This window comes from Sebastes fasciatus, chromosome 15 (assembly GCF_043250625.1).
Source record: "Sebastes fasciatus isolate fSebFas1 chromosome 15, fSebFas1.pri, whole genome shotgun sequence".
NCBI lineage: Eukaryota > Metazoa > Chordata > Actinopteri > Perciformes > Sebastidae > Sebastes > Sebastes fasciatus.
The window spans coordinates 25,159,989-25,178,378 of NC_133809.1; the positions used below are offsets into that span (position 1 = coordinate 25,159,989).

At 42.4% G+C, this 18,390-nt stretch overlaps 1 protein-coding gene and 2 long non-coding RNA genes across 3 annotated transcripts; 2 read left to right on the plus strand and 1 right to left on the minus strand.

The window, feature by feature from the left end:
- Positions 1-199: 199 nt before the first annotated feature.
- insm2 (insulinoma-associated 2) lies at positions 200-4,588 on the minus strand. The gene has a single exon (XM_074661296.1). The coding sequence runs from the start codon at positions 4,476-4,478 to the stop codon at positions 2,565-2,567; it is 1,914 nt and encodes a 637-aa protein (XP_074517397.1). The 5' UTR covers positions 4,479-4,588; the 3' UTR covers positions 200-2,564.
- A 2,538-nt stretch (positions 4,589-7,126) lies between these two features.
- Positions 7,127-7,329, plus strand: LOC141783789 (uncharacterized). The gene is made up of 2 exons (XR_012597358.1): positions 7,127-7,239; positions 7,287-7,329. It is a non-coding gene; the product is annotated as an uncharacterized LOC141783789 (long non-coding RNA).
- A 2,740-nt stretch (positions 7,330-10,069) lies between these two features.
- LOC141783488 (uncharacterized) lies at positions 10,070-12,376 on the plus strand. The gene is made up of 3 exons (XR_012597280.1): positions 10,070-10,318; positions 11,500-11,586; positions 11,762-12,376. It is a non-coding gene; the product is annotated as an uncharacterized LOC141783488 (long non-coding RNA).
- The last annotated feature ends 6,014 nt before the right edge of the window (positions 12,377-18,390 follow it).

An 18,390-nucleotide genomic window follows, 5' to 3' on the forward strand; every position in this document is an offset into this window, starting at 1 on the left:
CAAATATTCCAACAGTGATATATAATCAATAAAGACGAAAAACTTATTTTTTTTTCTAGCAGTACTAACATTAAATGTTCCATTTCTGTATGAAAATATTTTCTAGCTGAGAAGCTTACTGGCACATTTACTATAAAAGGCATATTATGGTCTATTTTCTCTTTTTATTTTATTGGGGTTTTTTTTATTGTTCACTGTACATAAAATAGGACATTGATTCTGTCTCCAGTTTGTGGGGGTAAGGAAGGTCACTTTCTAAATGTAATTACAGGTCACTACATATTACACCGGTAAGTAATGTAACACACTGGACTCCTCCAGAATAATCTGGTTACTTTGCCACAGAAATATGTTGAGCGTAAATGTAGAGAGGCCTGTGTCAATCATTGCTTCAGTAGATTCTGTGTTAAATGACCCCCTCTTGCACTTATTAGTCATAATCAAAATGTCAAACTTCAGTCTGTCCCGTTCTCTCAAGTGTTCGCTAACTAGAACAGTTGAGTTAAATGTCAAATCATTTACAGAGTGCTGGGCATTATATGAGAAGAGGTGGCTTCTTCTGTGCCAATACAGATAAGGAAAGATATAGAAACAATGATTATAATACTGGCTGTACAAATTAAATATTGAGACTAGGGTTGTCAAGGCTAACGCGATAATAATATAATTTGTTTTAACGCCACTTATTACTTAATTAACACATCTTGCAATTTTTAGGTTGTAGCGGACTCAGTGTAAAGCTAGAGTGGATATACTGGCATCATATGAAACTAGAAAAACAAGGAATCCATTACCAACCATGTCATACTAGCTTGTCAAGAAGGAGGTTAAATAACACTCCAAACGTATGCTAGATTTTTGCGAGGAAAAACTTATATTTTAAAGGGGTCCCTTGACCTTTGACCTCAAGATATGTGAATGTAAATGGGTTCTCTGGGTACCCACGATTCTCCCCTTTACAGACATGCCCACTTTATGATAATCACATGCAGTTTGGGGGCAAGTAATGGTCAAGTCAGCACACTGACACACTGACAGCTGTTGTTGCCTGTTGGGCTGCAGTTTGCCATGTTATGATTTGAGCATATTGAGCATATTTTTTATGCTAAATGCAGTACCTGTGAAGGTTTCTGGACAATATGTATCATTGTTTTGTGTTGGTAATTGATTTCCAGTAATAAATATATACATACATTTGCATAAAGCAAGCATATTTGTCCACTCCTATGGTGATAAGAGTATTAAATACTTGACAAATCTCCCTTTAAGGTACATTTTGAACAGATAAAAAATGTGCGATTAATCACAATTATTCATGGACAATCATGCGATTAATCGCGATTAAATATTTTAATCGATTGACAGCCCTAGTTTTCACTCATCAGAATCTTTATTTTAGTCCTTTTTTTCTGTCAGAAACTGGCTTCCGTGTAATAAAATGTGGGGTGAAATGATTGAAATTAAACTGACTGAGGCTAACTTTAAGGTACATTTTTAACAGAAAAAAAAAATGTGCGATTAATCACGATTAACTATGGACAATCATGCGATTAATTGCAATTCAATATTTGAATCAATTGACAGCCCTAATTGAGACATAATGTGTTTTGCTCTAAGGATTTCAACAGAAGAAATAGCCCCTTTGAATAAGGGTCACTTTAATTTGCCTCCGGTTTATTCTATCATAATATTCCTGTTGTAAGTTTATTAAATCATCTTAGATCTGTCACCTGCCCAATAAATGAAAATGTCCCTTTTTTTTCTTCAAAAAGCAAGATAGTTTCCCACTCATTATAATATTACACTCCTGCTTGTTGTAAAGACTGAACAACCTTTGGGAGATTACAGAAGTGTGTATGCACACATGGTCAGCACCCTGGACAGGGTGCAACATAAAGCAGGTTAAGTTTGATCTATCTGTCAATAATTTGGATTTTCATGGATAATTACATAAGAGGCACATGAGTTGTTTCTGAATGTTAGTTGTACATGTTTTATAATGTTTTTTTATGTTTATTACCTTAATTTCCTTAATTTATGTACAATATAATTGTTGTTATGAGTTGTAAGAGCTCTGTCTCCCTCATGTCTCATACAAAGAGCCTTAAGAAATCTTTATTTGCTGGTTTTATTTGTATCCTACAAGTTGGTGGTTTATTTAGTTTCAGCACCATGGACAGCTCCAGCTCCACTGACAGTGTTATATTGTCTAGTTTCAGTAACACAGCAAAGTGTTGTTAACATTTTGCTTTTGATTTATCTAATATGTCTGTGTCAGTGTATCGTATGTGGACATTTATGAAACAATTTAGAAGTCAAGATGCTTACTGACCTTTAAACAAAACAGTGATCCAGATCCTGTAACACACAGTGAGAAACGTTTTGCTTTTTGACAACAACTGAAGAACAAACAGGCCTCAGTCCCAGTCTACAGTAGAACCATGGCCTTACTTTATATATAAATATCTACTTCAATGTGAATGAAAACAACTAACAGTCACAGTTTTAATAATTTCCCGTTCTGACAATCATTCTCCAGATAATCTGTTTGAGTCTGAGTCTCTTCACGGCCGCACGGTCATCTGCAGCAGCATCACCTGCCGGGTCTCTCCGGGATGAGTCTTGTTGATGTGTCTCGCGAGCCCCGGAGAGCTGAAGAAAGTGGACGGGCAGTGCTTGCACGTGAAGATCTGCTGCTGTTGCTGCTGCTGCTGCTGCTGCTCGAGCTCCCCCGCACCGCTTTCCTCTCCCTGCGCGTGGAACATGTCCGGTCTCAGTCCCGTTCCCGCCAGCAGCTCGTCCCGCATCGCGTGCCACAGACGGTGTTTGTCCCGGATTTCAACCGACGGGAAGCGCGCGCCGCACAGGTGACACAGGAACACCTGGCTCTGGGTCTCGCGCGCCGTATGGCCGTACGGGTTCGGAGACATCTCGTGCGCGGCCAGGTGTTTCTTCAGGTAAGCTTGTCGGCGGAACTTCTTCCCGCAGTACCGGCAATCGTACACCTCCTCCTCCTCCTCCGGTAAGGACTGCACGAACGGTAACGGAGGGAGCGACGGCGGCAGGTCCGCGCGCTGCTCCTCCGGGTTGAGCAGAAGGAGGCTCGAGGGCGGGCTGTTCCCGGTACCGGTCTGCAGGTCAAGACAGCTTTCTACCGGGTTCCGGTAATGGAGCGAGGAGTCATAGTGAGGAGGAGGCGCGAGGATGCTGTCGGTGCTGTCCCGGGACCGAGCGTGCAGCAGCAGCAGCGAGGAGGGCTCGCGCCTCATCATGCGGGAGCTGTCCAGCGCATGGTGCTGATTGGTGTTCACGCGCAGCAGCTCGTTCTCCTTCTCCTCCATCTCTACCGGTTGCACGAGCCCGCCTCGCGCCTCTTTTACCGGCTGGCTCTTGTTTGTCGGAGTCTCTCCTGCTTGTTGGTTGTTGTTCACCGGACGCGGTTTGTGCCACCGGCGGTGCGACGCCAGGTTGGCGGGACAGCTAAAGACCTTGTCGCACTCGGGACACCGGTACTCCACGCGCACTATGCGGGAGCACTTGTGCTGCGCAAGGGAGAACGGGTCCAGGTACTCCTCTTTGCACAGTTGGCAGATGAACTCACCGAGCGGCTGGTTCCCATTGGAGGAGGCACCGGACGACGAGGACTTCTCCCGCTGCAGCCTCCGCATCTCCGGACTCTCCTTCTTGATGCGCAGACCCAGAACCGGAGAAGTCGTGACCTCGTCCTCGAAGTTCAGCTTCCGGTGCACTTTGGGTTTCTTTACCGGAGACTGTTTGATGTGTCTGTGTTGATGAGTCGGTTCAAGGAACGAGCGCTTCAGCGTCGGTGGCGGGAACAGGTGCGCGTGACCCATGTCGGTGTGACCGTAGGACGGCGCGTGGCGGCTGAGGAGCCTCTCGATAGAAGCGGACACGGAGGTCTGCGTGGAGCTCACCAGGAACGGCAGCTCCGGTAACTCCGGTAACTTACCGGTGAACAGCTGCTGCTTCTCTCTGTCACCGGGGTGCTCCGGTAGTCTCGTGCCGACCGGTTTAACGGGGCTGCTTGTTAAAGTCAGGTCGCGTGGAGGTAGAGGAGGAGGAGGTGTGAAGAAGCAGGAGAAGTCACTCTCTGGGGTCAGGACGTCCACCTCGCTCACCTGCTCCTCGGTCTCCGGTAATTGCGCGCGCCGGTCAGCCTCCGCCTCCAGCGCGGACTCCAAGTGCTGGAGGCTCCACGCTTCTCTGTCTCTGACATTGGCGGAGTCCTCGCGGGACACCGGGAGCAGTCCGTCTGGGAACGGGAACACATTCAACACCACCGCGCCGGTCTCCTTTACCGGCTCCGGTGGAGTCTCCGGTGTGGTCACTCCTCCAGAGTTCTGCTCCCCGGTGCTCCGGTCACCGTAGTATGGTTCAGGTTTAGCGTTGGTGTTATTTCGTGCCCGGTATGACGCCGAACACCGCCGGTTCCTCTTCACCAGGAATCCTCGAGGCATGATGGTGATGACGAGGAGGCTCGGCGCGTGGAGCCACCAGGCGGAAAGAACAACAACTCTTGTCTCGAGCGCACTTTAGAGTAGAGCTTTGAAGAGAGAGAGAGAGAGAGAGAGAGAGAGAGAGAGAGAGAGAGAGAGAGAGAGAGAGAGAGAGAGAGAGAGAGAGAGAGAAGAGAGAGAGAGAGAGGGAGAGAGAGAGAGAAAAGGAGCGGAAGGGACCTCCTACAGCTCTGTCGAAGCCTCAGTCTGTACTTTGTCAACCGTAGGGTAAGGGGGGACAGCCTGGGTAGATTCACCTGTTGCTCACCTCTTGGCCACAGTACCATAGATTATATGATGACAGACATCGACCATTTCTCTCTCAGCTCATTCACAGTCAAACCACTAACCCCTCTGTCTGATCACAGTCAAATAACCCTGTTTATCAGAAGATCAGACATACAGATCATTCACACGCAACCCAGTAAGCTGTACAACATTAGAACCAAAAGGGACCAAAACAGTGCATAACAATACCAACAATAGCAATCAATAACTCCAAAATCCAAACACTTCTAGATAACTTTCTGAACTCCACATACTCTTACAATAAAGAAAGCCTTAATCTAGCAGTGAAAAATATTAACAATATAATCAGGCAAACTGCAAAAACAGCTCAACTGAAGGTAACCATGAATAAACCAAAAACAAGAGTGAAAACAACTGGTTTGATACAAACTGTAGAACTATTAGGAAAAAGCTTCGGATGTTATCAAACCAAAAACACCCCAATAATACAATAATACTGATCTACGCCTTCATTATTGTGAGACCCTAAAACTCTACAAACGTACACTCAGACTCAAAAAAGAGCAATTCAACAAACAGCAACTGAAAATAATTGAGGAGGTCATCAACACAAATAACTTCTGGCAAAATTGGAAAAAATTTAATAAATCACAACATGAGGAATTGGCTATACAAAACAGTGACATATGGACAACTCATTTTAAAGCACTATACCATACCGTTAAAATTAATGCAAACAGAACAATCACAAATTCATGAGAAGTTGACTAAATTGGAACTAGCTATAAAGGACAACCAACATCCATTAGACTCCCCAATTACTGAGCAAGAGCTCCTTGAGAAACTACAGGCCCTCAAACCTAAAAAAGCGTGTATCAAGTGTGCCTGATGGCATCTTGAACGAAATGCTCAAACCTATAAACAAGAAATTCCAATTGGCTATATTAAAACTATTTAATTTGGTTCTGAGTGTAGGTTATTTTCCTGACATCTGGAATCAAGGACTCATAACCCCAATCTATAAAAACGGAGACAAATTTGACCTTAACAATTACCGAGGCATCTGTGTGAACAGTAATCTGGGGAAGGTTTTCTGTAGTATCATGAATGCCAGACTTTTGAACTTCCTTACCAAGCACAATGTCTTGTGTAAAAGCCAAATTGGATTTATACCAAAACATTGCACAACTGATCATATTTACACCCTACACACCCTGATTGATAAACATATAAACCAAAATAAAACCAAAATGTATGCCTGTTTTATTGACTTCCAAAAAGCTTTTGATTCTATTTGGCATACAGGACTGTTCTACAAAGTTATTGAAAGTAGTGTAGGGGGTAAAGCATATGATATTATTAAATCAATGTATACTGGCAACTTGTGCAGCATCAAAATTGGTAAAAAAAGAACAGAATTCTTTAACTAAGGGCGGGGTGTTCGTCAGGGCTGTAATCTCAGCCCTGCCCTCTTCAATATTTACATCAATGAATTGGCTACTCTAATAGAAAAGTCCCCTATCCCTGGTGTAAGTCTCCACAATCAGGAAGTGAAATGCCTGCTCTTTGCAGATGACCTGGTCCTGTTGTCCCCCACAGCAGACGGCCTACAGCAGAGCCTGGACCTGCTAGAGCAGTACTGTCAGACCTGGGCCCTGACAGTAAACCCCAAAAAGACCAAAATAATGATTTTCCAAAAAAGATTCAGATCTCAGGATGTTCTACCAAAGTTCTCAATTGGTACAAAACATGTAGAGTACTGCACACACTACAATTACCTCGGTTTAAAAATTAGTTCATCTGGACATTTTAAAGAGGCGGGTCATGAGCTGAGAGAGAAAGCACTCAGGGCTTTCTATGCCATTAAAAAAAATATCCAAACCGAAATACCGATTAGAATTTGGCTTAAACTTATCGAGTGTGTTTTTGAACCAATTGCACTCTATGGCTGCGAGGTGTGGGGTCCACTTACAAACCAAGACTTCACTCAATGGGATAAACACCCCACTGAGACCCTGCATGCAGAGTCTGTACTTTGTCAAGGTTTTTCTTAAATGTAGATCAGTAACCATGCTCAGATAGTCTGCTATCTGACAAGTTATCTGTCCTACTGAGGGAGGACACTAGGACCTGTGAGCTGGTAGTAGTCTATGTTGCTGCCTGCCATCAACTGAGGGACAGGGACATGAACTGAGGGACAGGGACGGGGACAGCTGTCTGCACCTTGTTGTTGTTTGTTTGTTTGTAAATTGGTATCATTCCTGTTTATATCATTGTTCAAATTAATTGATTGAAATTATTTTGTATTTTATTTTATTTAATCGATGTTTATGAATGTAATTATTGTAAAAAAATTAATCATTTGAATATGCTTTGGCAACATGTGCAGTGTTACGTCATGCCAATAAAGCCATTTGAATTGATTTGAATTGAATTGAGAGACAGAGTAGAGAGATATAGGGAGAGAAACAGAGTAGAGAGAGAGAGAGAGACAGAGTAGAGAGAGAGAGAGAGAGAGAGAGAGAGAGAGAGAGAGTAGAGAGAGATAGGGAGAGAAACAGAGTAGACTTTTTTGACTTTTTGATGTTCTTTAATTAAACATCGCACTTAAAACCCCGCGGTTGAAAGCAACCTAGGGGGGGAAAAGATTGAAAAAATACACACCTAAAAACAGCCCAACTCATTCACCCGTCCACACACACACCTTCACTCACACATCCACTCACCCAGAACCTCCCACCATCCCAACCCACTAGAATCACCCCAAAACCACAGAACCGTTCTGTTCGCCATTACACAGAACCCCAGTCCACCTAACAAACATAGAACATTACACAATTCAATACACAAAACCGTAGCAACCAGTTTCCCAGCGTGTGAACCAGCAGCTCGTACCAGTTCACATACATATAGTCAATCCCCCCCCCCAACAGTACACACTGCCCCTTCAACCCCCCACACACTCTGAAACCCCACCATGTCATTGACCAGCATGTAGTATGCATATTCTGCTCTAAGGCGCGCAGAGACCAGACCCCTGAACAACATCACTGGGTCAACAGGCCCACTCCCCTTCACCTGGTTCCTCCTGGTCAGCCATATGGCCAGTTTGGCCTGACCAAACAGGAAGTTTAGCAGCACACATTTCACCCTCTTTCTGAATGAGTACATTGGTCCCAGAATATACAGACCCACAGAGAAAACCTCCCCCAGCTTACCACAGAGCACCTTCACAACATCAAGCAGAGGTGCAACACGGTTACATTGAACAAACACATGTATGACAGTCTCAGGTACATCACAGAAGGGGCACCCCCCACCCACAGTTGAGTCAACCTTTGCCAGGAAGGTGTTTGTTGCCAGGGCCCCATGTATGACCCTCCACTGTAGATCTCCTGACCTCTTTTGGAGAGGAAGCTTATAGAACACCCTCCACCTGAACCCTGCCATGCTCTGCCCACCCAGAACTCCCTGCCACTGATGTTCCTTCACCTCCTGCAGAGCCCTGAGGTTCCTGATCTTCACCAGTGCAGCGTAAAGCATCTTCCCTTTCATCTCCCTAAAGATGCCCAGGCTCGGAGTGGCAAAGGTCAGCAGCTTCCCCCGTTCTTCCTGCCAGTCACCCGTCAGGGCGGCCACCTCTACCGAGGGGAAACAGGGAGGCTCCTCCTCCCCCCGCGGCTGATTGAACCAGTCCAGCACTGGCCCAGCGAACCCAGCACCTCTCCCCTCAGCCTCTGCAGCAGTCTCAGGGATTTCAGTCCAGTCTGTTGTGCCAGGTCAAACGGGGTCTTCCATCCCCCGGTCCCCGTCTGCCTCAGGTGGCTAAGTGTGGTAATACCACCGGACATAATCCGGTTTCTGATGGTGGCTGTCTGCACTGATCGCAGTGGAATGAGTGGGTTGTTGAAAATCGGCTCCTCCCAAACCCATGGTGTTGGCTCCATACCTGCTCTCCGTGTGGCGTTAAAGAGCGACCACGTCTTCAACATCTCTCCATAGTAGTCAGGCAGCTCCGCAGTGCTCAGACCGTCATGGGTCATCAGGAAATACTGCCGATCCAGCCCCAAACCGCCAGCCCTCCTCAGCAAAGCCTGTGCCGGCTCCCACCAGCACACGTCGGTCCTGTACAGCAACCGTTGTGCAGCCTGAAGTCTGAAGGCAGCTGCTCTGCTCTCGAGCTCCACCAGGCCCTGCCCTCCCTCCTGTACTGGTAAATACAGGACCGCAGCCTTTAGCCAATGGTGTCCCGTCCAGAAGAAATCCACCAGCCTCCTTTGGACCTCCTGCAGAAAACCCCGAGGAGGAACCAATACAGCCAGCCGATGCCACAAAGACGAAGCTGCCAGGTTGTTCATGATGAGCACTCTCCCTCGATATGACACCTGGGAGAGCAGCCACTTCCACTTCGACAACCTTCCTTCCACCGACTGCAGCATCCCTTCCCAGTTCTTCTTGACCCAGCCCTCCGAGCCCAGGTATACTCCTAACACCTTCAGCCCTTCTCTACACCACTGCAGCTGCCCAGGCAGTGGAGGCACCATGTCCTGCCTCCAGTCCCCACATAACAAAGCCTCACTCTTAGCCCAATTAAGTCTCGCTGAGGATGCTCTCTCATAGGTCTGGAGGCTGTTCTCCAAGGCCTGTACGTCCTGCCTGTCTCTTACCAGTACTGAGATGTCATCCGCATAAGCGGAGACCATTACAGGGGTGTTAAAACCGAGCTCCACCACTCTCACCCCTTGCAACCTCTTGCGTATCATCACTAGCAGTGGTTCAATAGCCAGAGTATACAGTAGCCCCGAGAGAGGGCATCCCTGCCTTACACCTCGCCCCACCTCTACAGGCCTACTCAGCCCCCCCCCTACCTTAACTAAACATGAGGCCCCAGCATACAACACTTTAACCTCTGTAATGAACCTTTCCCCACATCCAAAAGCAGACAGTGTTTTAAACAGGTACCCATGATCCACCCTGTCAAATGCCTTCTCTTGATCGAGGGCTAACAGACCAAAGTTTACATTTGATAGTCGAGCCAAGTCCAACATGTCGCGTAGTAGGTGGAGATTGTCTATCATTGAGCGACCTGGTACACAGTATGATTGGTCCTTGTGCACAATTGAGTCCAATAAGTTCTTGAGTCTATTGGCAAGGCTCTTAGAATAGATTTTAAAATCCGCACAGAGCAATGCCAGAGGTCACATATGACGTCACACACGACACCGTCCAATAACTTGTAGTACTGCTGACATCCCCTGTGACGTCATACATGACATTACAGAATTAAGAATCCCCATGTCACATTCTCGTTTTGGAATATAAACTTCACTAAACCACAGTGGAGATAATCCTGTGTAATGCAGATTTTACAGTATAGTCAAGACCTTTTAATGTAACATTTAAATATATTCTGAAGGCCTATATGTGAATTATAACATTATTATATGATTATGAAAACATTTGCATTGCAGTAACAGAATATGAACTCATATTTGATCAGTGCTGCCTAGTTTGATCCGAGTTTGTGAGTGATTGACAGCTGCTCAGAGACGGTAAGGCTCCAGCTCGGCTCTGATTGGTTGTTTTCCTCCAGTCTGTGAAATGATAGAGCTATTTCTATCTATTATTAGAACAACTGTAAAAGAAGAAATGTGCACTCACTTTTAAAGGTGTTATTGATGACATTCAGCCACTAGATGTCTCATTCTCCCTCCCCTGTTCAATTGCATTTACTTCACAACACTTACTGTCAGTCTCAGCCATTTATCCGTATTTCCACAATAACTGACGACCCAGAGATTCCACGTGATACCAACGTCTTTTTACTATTGGCTCTCAAACCTTGTTAGACGTCAGATATCAACAAAACATTCATTTTGGACCCAATGATTAATTCACAGTCGTAATTTCTTTTTTCAGGAAAAGCCATACTTTTATTCAGCACCTTTCTAAAGGCTCTCTGGATGTATTATTATTATTATTTTTTAATATTTGTCTACATAAAAATGTTATCAATAAGACCTTTAAATGCTGAGTGAATTATGAGGAATGAGACCCACATGCATGAACATCAATGTTAGTGTGTGCTTATTAAATGTTTTAAAGAAGCCTTTGGAGTTGAATACCCTAAAATAAACAGTTGGTGGCATATTGTATAAACTATAGGCTAGAAACTATATTTTATGTAAGTTTATATTTTTATGTGACCAACATTGTTTTTACTGTCTTCTGTCATACTGTAGCTCACTTAGTTCTTGAAATTAAATGCCAGCTGCAAGTCTTTAGTTTTTATTAAATATGGTTAATATTTTTGAGAACTGCAGTTTTTACTCTCATATTTTTCCCCATAAGGAAAGCTTATATCTTATACAGGAAATTTACACTATTGTGACATTAAAATATTATGTTAAATACATTAAACGTATTATTATTATTATTATTACTATTAGTAGTAGTAGTAGTAGTAGTAGTAGTAGTAGTAATAATAATAATAATAATAATAATAATAATAATAATAAAAAAATTAAACGTATTATTATTTATTTATTTAATATTCACAATAATTATATCCTACTCATTGAGTTGTTCCAGTCAGTAAAATTAGGCTTTTTAATAATGCAATTTAGCAGTGTCATTTTTCAGCTATTTTGCTGTGGTGTGAAATAACATACTGTATTGCTGTTGTTCCCATGTTGATGAGCTTGTACCACTGATCTCTTCCTCTTGTTTCTAGAAGCCTCTAGATGCCTCCACCTGTTACCAGTAGATGTTGAAGAAGAAGAAGACCTTATCAGATGTGTGTGTGTGTGTTGGAGTCAGTGTGAGTATAGAAACAGCACCCCATGGGGACTCAGATACAGATCATATCTTTTTAAGAGTAGCTACTAATGACTGTTTCTGTCCTGCTGAAGTGTCTGATTATCTGTCTTTGTTGTTGTTGGTGCTGGGAATACCTCGGGTATAGCTTTCCCTGTGTGTGTGTGTTATCTCCACAGCAGAACAGAATGGCAGCGCAGTGAATGAGTGAAGGATATAGAGATGGTGATCTTGATGCTGTGTGTGTGTGTGGGGGGGGGGGGGGGACTATTCACACCCGTCCTCCCACTGGAAGCTGCTCTGGCTGATAAGAGATCGGAGGGAGATTCATCCATTCATCCATCCATCCCTCCGTCCTCTCCCCTTCCCCCGGGCTTGGCCGCCCCCTCTGTGCGGGCCAGGCGGTCTCCTGCTCGGCCAGTGCAGCCCTGTCTCCTCTGGCCAGCCGGCGTTGCTCCCTGGAAATCAATCAAGGTGGATGAGCGTGAGAACGGGCTCGAGGGTCGGGCTGCTGGCTCGACGAGGGCCGCCTGGGGAATAGACATGAGAATAGAAAGAGATGATGGGTGGTGGAGAGTCCAACACTAAAAACTAATTAAGCACCAAGCGTCCTGGATCTTTAGTTTGGTTATCAGCTACTAATGTCTCCCACAGAGAAACACTGACCCAGGTATTGACCTGACTGACTCAACTCTGAGGCCTCTGCTTTTGTAGCCTCGGTCAGTTTAATGTAAATTATTTCACTCCACATTTTACTGTATGGAAGCCCATTTCTGCTAGAAAAGGGGAAAAATGCCAAAAAATAAAAATACTGATGGTGAGTCGAAACTACTGCTGTCAATCGATTCTAATATTATATATTTAATCGCATGATTGTCCATAATTAATCACGATTAATAACAAATTAATCACACATTTTGTATCAGTACCTTAAAGTGATATTTGTCAAGTATTTAATACTCTTATCAACATGGGAGTGGGCAAATATGCTGCTTTATGCAAATGTATGTATATGTTTACTATTGGAAATCAATTAACAACACAAAACAATGACAAATATTGTCCAGAAACCCTCACAGGTACTACATTTAGCATAAAAAATATGCTCAAATCATAACATGGCAAACTGCAGCCCAACATGCAACAACAGCTGTCAGTGTGACAGTGTGCTGACTTGACTATGAAATAAATTAGTTAAAACGAATTTATGTTAATACGTTATCCTTTGTTTATCCTTTATTAACTTTGACAGCCCTAGTCAAAACAATGAGAAATTCAAAATTTATTTTTTTCTCTCTAATTTCATCAGTTTCACCTGCTCTCTCATAATTTTAATCTAAAAGTCAAAATAGTAATTTTTAAAATGTTATTATAGCCTATTTGCTCATAATGAACTGACTTTACCTGGTGGATGTGTAGGCCTACTTCCACATTATGGATATCTATATTCACTGGTAAGCTGATGCACATCATATGATCATATTTATTGGAGATTTTGAATCAAATTACCGTGTATTGATAACTAAGATAAAAGAGTCGATTGGGACACCGAGCTCTGTCATAAGGTTAAAATAATAATATTATAGGTAGGGCCAGGCAATATGGAAAAAATCAAATATCACAATATTTTTCACCTAATACCTTGATATCGATATGGAGACGATATTGTAGGGTTAACTCTTGGCGCTTTCAGAAAATATTTACAAAATTAGATTTTTGATAAATAATCATCAGTAATGTGGATATACTGACTCAGTGGGTAAAGGCAAATAAAATAACAGCTAGAACAGTCTGGTAAATTCAGAACATTACATCACTTTACTGTAATGCAGCCTGTAAAACCAGGAAAAGACAGCACTCACGCCACATTACGATATCCAATATCTAAGACGATATGTAGTCGCATATCACAATATCGATATAATATTGATATATTGCCTAGCCCTAATTCTAGGGGAAAAAATGTGCTGGTGTAAAGAAGGACAGGAAAGTGCAGGCAGCTTTTTAGTAGTTTAAAAACAGGGTAAATGTTCACCATCAATGTCCTGTAAAAAAAAAAATATGGATCCACAGACAGTCTGAGGAGGCTGCTGGCTGGAGGACATGAAGGGTGTGTGTGTGTGTGTGTGTGTGTGTGTGTGTGTGTGTGTGTGTGTGTGTGTGTGTGTGTGTGTGTGTGTGTTTGTGTCTTTACTTTGCATCGCATCAGTGGGCAGTGAGGCGGATAATCCTCCAGACTGCTGAAAATGACTCTATTGATCTGTGCTTCTCACTCTCAAGCCTTCAAGTCCTGCAGTATTATACAGCTGAGCTGTCTGTCTGTGTTGACATACAGTTTACATCTTAACTAGGACTGATGGGAACTGTGTTTGCATCTGTGTGTGTCTGAGAGAAAGAAAAATAATTAGAGGTCTGGCAGTGTAGTTTGGGGACTTGAGTTTATGGTTAAATGTAACATTAGAAATACGTTTAATTTAGTGTTAAGTGTCAAATTTTCATTAATCAAACACAGAAATCATCCATGAACCCTTGTCAATTCACAGGTCCTGTGCTCCATGCTGACTTTATCATCATATTGAGAGTTACAAGATGAGTACCCTCTGTTGTGTGACAGACAGTATATGCCTGTCATGTCTCAATAAAGTGGTCATCTGTCGCCATCTAGTGGTACACATCCCCAGCACTCTGAAGCTGTCTTGTTGGCTTGTCAAACCAAACAGGGAATTCAGAAATAATTTGCCATAACTGGATGATTCAGTTAAGTTGATTGGTAACTTTGGAAATATTAGTTTTACAAAACAAATCTAATTCAATGTCTATTATCTATGGAGGATTAATAAATACATTTGTAAACAAATTTATTAATGCCTATTTTTATTGTAAGATAAGATAAGATAAGATAAGATAAGATATTCCTTTATTAGTCCCGCAGTGGGGATATTTGCAGTGTACAGCAGCAAAGGGGATAGTGCAAAAAAACAAGATGCATCAGCTAACACAGTAAAATTGTACAATTAGTTATTAATCAATTAAAAGCTTTATTTCTATTTCCGTGACTCTTACGGTCCGCCATAATTAGCTTTCAACCGTATATAAAACCGCATTCATCAGGAAATGGACTTTTAGCTTTCTTTGTACACACATGGATGAGAAGTCCTAAACATGTAATAGATGAACTTGTAGCAGCTACTGAGCTTGCATGTTCCAACTGTTCCATCTCCATGACAACTTAGCAAACTCCACCCACTGATGAAGACTTGATGATGTGGCTGAAAGCTCTGGAAAAATGGTAGTATGTGAGCCTTGAGTTGAGATTGTTTTGTTAAACTGGATAATTTAGGTTTAAATTCTGATAAATCAGCCAACATCCACTCTGCTGAAGTGTCCTTGAGCAAAATAACTGATCCCTTGATTAATCCTGACCAGCTCCAAGGCTGCTCCTCTGTGTCTGACACTGACCTCTGACCTCTCTGTGGAGGGGGGAGACAAGAGGATGTCTCTACAAAGACCAATAGGGGATTATAGTATATTATTATTATTATTATTATTATTATTATTATTATTATTATTATTATTAAAGTGGCATTAATTCCAGAGATCCTCCCTGATTGGCCACAGACGGCAGGTGACGGTATAAAAGGTTATGGAAAACAATAAAGTGGTTGGTCTGTTCAGGAAAATGGGCCTGTGTTAATCTGTGCAGGATCATCACATTTTGCACAATCTGTTTATCAACGTTTTCAACAAAGTGTTGTAAGATAGGAGGGGTGAAAAACAACCAACTTTCGCAAAAGGGAAGTCCGCAGTGCTGACTGTGTAAACCCCCACAGCTGATTAAAGCAGACTCAGCAAAATCCAGGAACAACAACAAATGAGTTAACGGCACTACTGTTCAGTGATCAGAACCAAGCCCAGCAGTTTGCTATTTGAATTCTCTCTGGCAAATTGATTAAACACATTTAACTGCACCGGTTGCAACTGTTGGAGCAGTTAGCACCCAATATTTTTTGCACAAAGTGGAAAATAAAATATTTTGTATTAAATAAAATCGTAGTTATTTGAATGCACTCAATGCAGATAAAATGCATGTAAAAGCAACTTAATTGCAACTTAATTATTTTTAAAGGGGACATATGAAAAACAGACTTTGTCAGTGCTTGTGCACATACATTTTGGGTATCTGGAGTGCCTACAAACACACAAACTAGGAAATAAGACAACCCAGTCAGTTTTTTGTGGGCTGCTTAGATCAGAAAACATGTGATTCAACAAGCCATTCAGATTTGGCTCCCCTTTCTATGTCACATGCAAGCTCATTAGTATATACCAACCCGTTGTCTTTCCCAGGGCGTAAAATACAGATGCTTTGTCACGCCCCTCGGCGTGTGATGCCGACGCACAAGACGGAGTGAGCGCAGCCTCGGCGATGACGCCATGCTGGTCTGGTCTATAGCTTGGAGCCATGAAGCCCCCCATTATATCTTTCTTAGGACACGGCAGGGGAACAACTCAGATATCAGCATTTTTGGATTTATTGTTGGTGCAACAAACTACACAGCAACTCTTCCGTATAGCGTTATTACTATTACCGGTTTGTTTAAAGTAGAAGTTTGTAGACATGTTTCAACTTCTTCTGTTTACGCTGTTGTCGTCTACGAGGGACACGGGATTGTTTTCCCCTAAAAGGGGGCGTGGTTATGCAAGCCTACTCTGGATGACGTATTGCTGGTCTAATGTATTTCAAGTTAGCATAGGGCCGGCGGAAGTCTCCGGTGTGCATGCTCTGGGCATGTGCGTTAACAATCTGCAAAAGTAGCGTGCAGCATTGTGATACTGTAATTGTATGTAATAAACCCTGACCCCTGATTGGACGTGGTCTCAGCACCTTCAGCGGACACGCCCCCAGCGTTTCAGAGCAAAGAATATTGCTTATTTTTTCATGATTTTGAAACCTAATTTAAAATACTTAGCAATGTTTTTAATCATGCAATTTTGGCTGGGTGGTTAATAACATATTTTTCTGTGGTGTGACAAACTCGGAACATATTTATTTTTGGTTTCCCCAGAGTTTTCATCTTCACTTTACAAACGTAAATTTACTTAGAGTAAATGTACTTAGTTACATTCCACCACTGATTAGGAAAACCAAACCTAATTCAATCTCAACTTCAACTTTTATTTTTGTCCCCGGAGGGCAACTGGTTCTACAGCAAGGCTTACAAAACATGAAAGAACAGCGGCATGCAGTACAGTAAGGGGAGTGTGCTAGAAGTCCAACAACAGTAGTCACTGGTGTCTGACTCACATTTCCACAGTGACGAAAAAGACACATCAGCAAAATCATTTAAAAAATTGGTGGTGCAGTGGTTAGCACTGTTGCCTCACAGCAAGAGAGTTGCAGGTTCAAACCTGTTATTTAGGTTACACTTCATTTTACAGGTCTGCAATTTCCTGGTAATTAGGAGATAATTACCAAGTAACCTATTTGAAATTTCTTTGGAACTACTGCCAAATTACCCCAATATTTACCTCAAAATTGTTTCGAAAATTATTATTATAAAATGATATGCTAAAATAGCATATAATGGTTAAAATAGGGCCTTTAGGCTTGAGAAGCGGCTGTGCGCTGTTCTTTATCGGAGGTGGAAAACCAAAACTAATAGAAGACACTTCTGATCAGGCACAAATCTCACCATTGTGTGACTTATTGTCTACACAAATGTAACCCGGTCACTAATGTAATGATTCAGAGAGATTTTAAAGAAATTTCAAAGAAGTTATTATGCTAATTATCTATCTATTTACCAGCAGACATGGAAATAAAGCATATCAATTAACTCTGTATTCTTTTCCTGGAAATGTATTAAATATATTACCAGCTATTGGGAAATTGCAGAATATAACTATTAAATAATGTTTATAATAAAGTAATTTTCGATAAATTCTGAGGTAAATATTGGGGTAATTTGGCAGTAATTCCAAAGAATTGGTTACTTGCTAATTATCACCTAATTACTATGAAATTTGCAGACCTTTAAAATGAAGTGTTACCAATATTTCCAATACACAGGAGGTTGCCATATACTTTGATGTGCATTTAGATAATCTTCTCTGGTTAGAATGCATTTTTAACACTGCTCTGCTAATGTGTGAATCGCAGTTCAGTTTATTTACAGCTCTTAATAATGAAGAGTCATTTTAAATGTTTGTCTGTTTGAAATAAATATGTATATTGAGGGAGTGAACTGAAACAACAGCAAACATTTACACTACTTGACTGCAAAATTCTCCGGTAAATACAGAGGAAAGTCTGCCAGACAAGAAGTCAGTCTGGAGTCCCGTACAGGAAGCAGGAAGAGGAGAAAACGAGGAAGTAGGTAAAGAAACAGGTGTAACCGGGTGTAACCGGGCGTAACAGTGAAGCCCCTCAGTTGTTCCAGATCTCAGTGGGGTTTTTGGTGTCTCTGTCATGCTTTCGCTCTCCGCACAGTCACAAGTTCAGAATGTGATTTGATGAGTCATTGTTCACTTTGACCCTTCACCATAACGTATTTCACTGTGTGTGGCTGATTGAGTGATTCATTATGATTCATTATGTGTCGAACATGTCTTGCTCATGTTCAGAATGCCCTGGGATTCCCACGACACACACACAGACACGTGCACAGATAGTGTGTGCATACAGTCACATATAACAATGGCTATTACTCAGCATATTCAATAGAAACACTGTAGCTCACATAGTGAAGCTATACACACATCTTCACGCTCAGGGAGAAATCAAAGACTTTCATTTTAAAATGCTGGA

Bases quoted from the DNA above. Each gene is read 5' to 3' on its own strand.
- insm2 (XM_074661296.1), bottom strand. From the start codon at position 4,478: ATGCCTCGAGGATTCCTGGTGAAGAGGAACCGGCGGTGTTCGGCGTCA.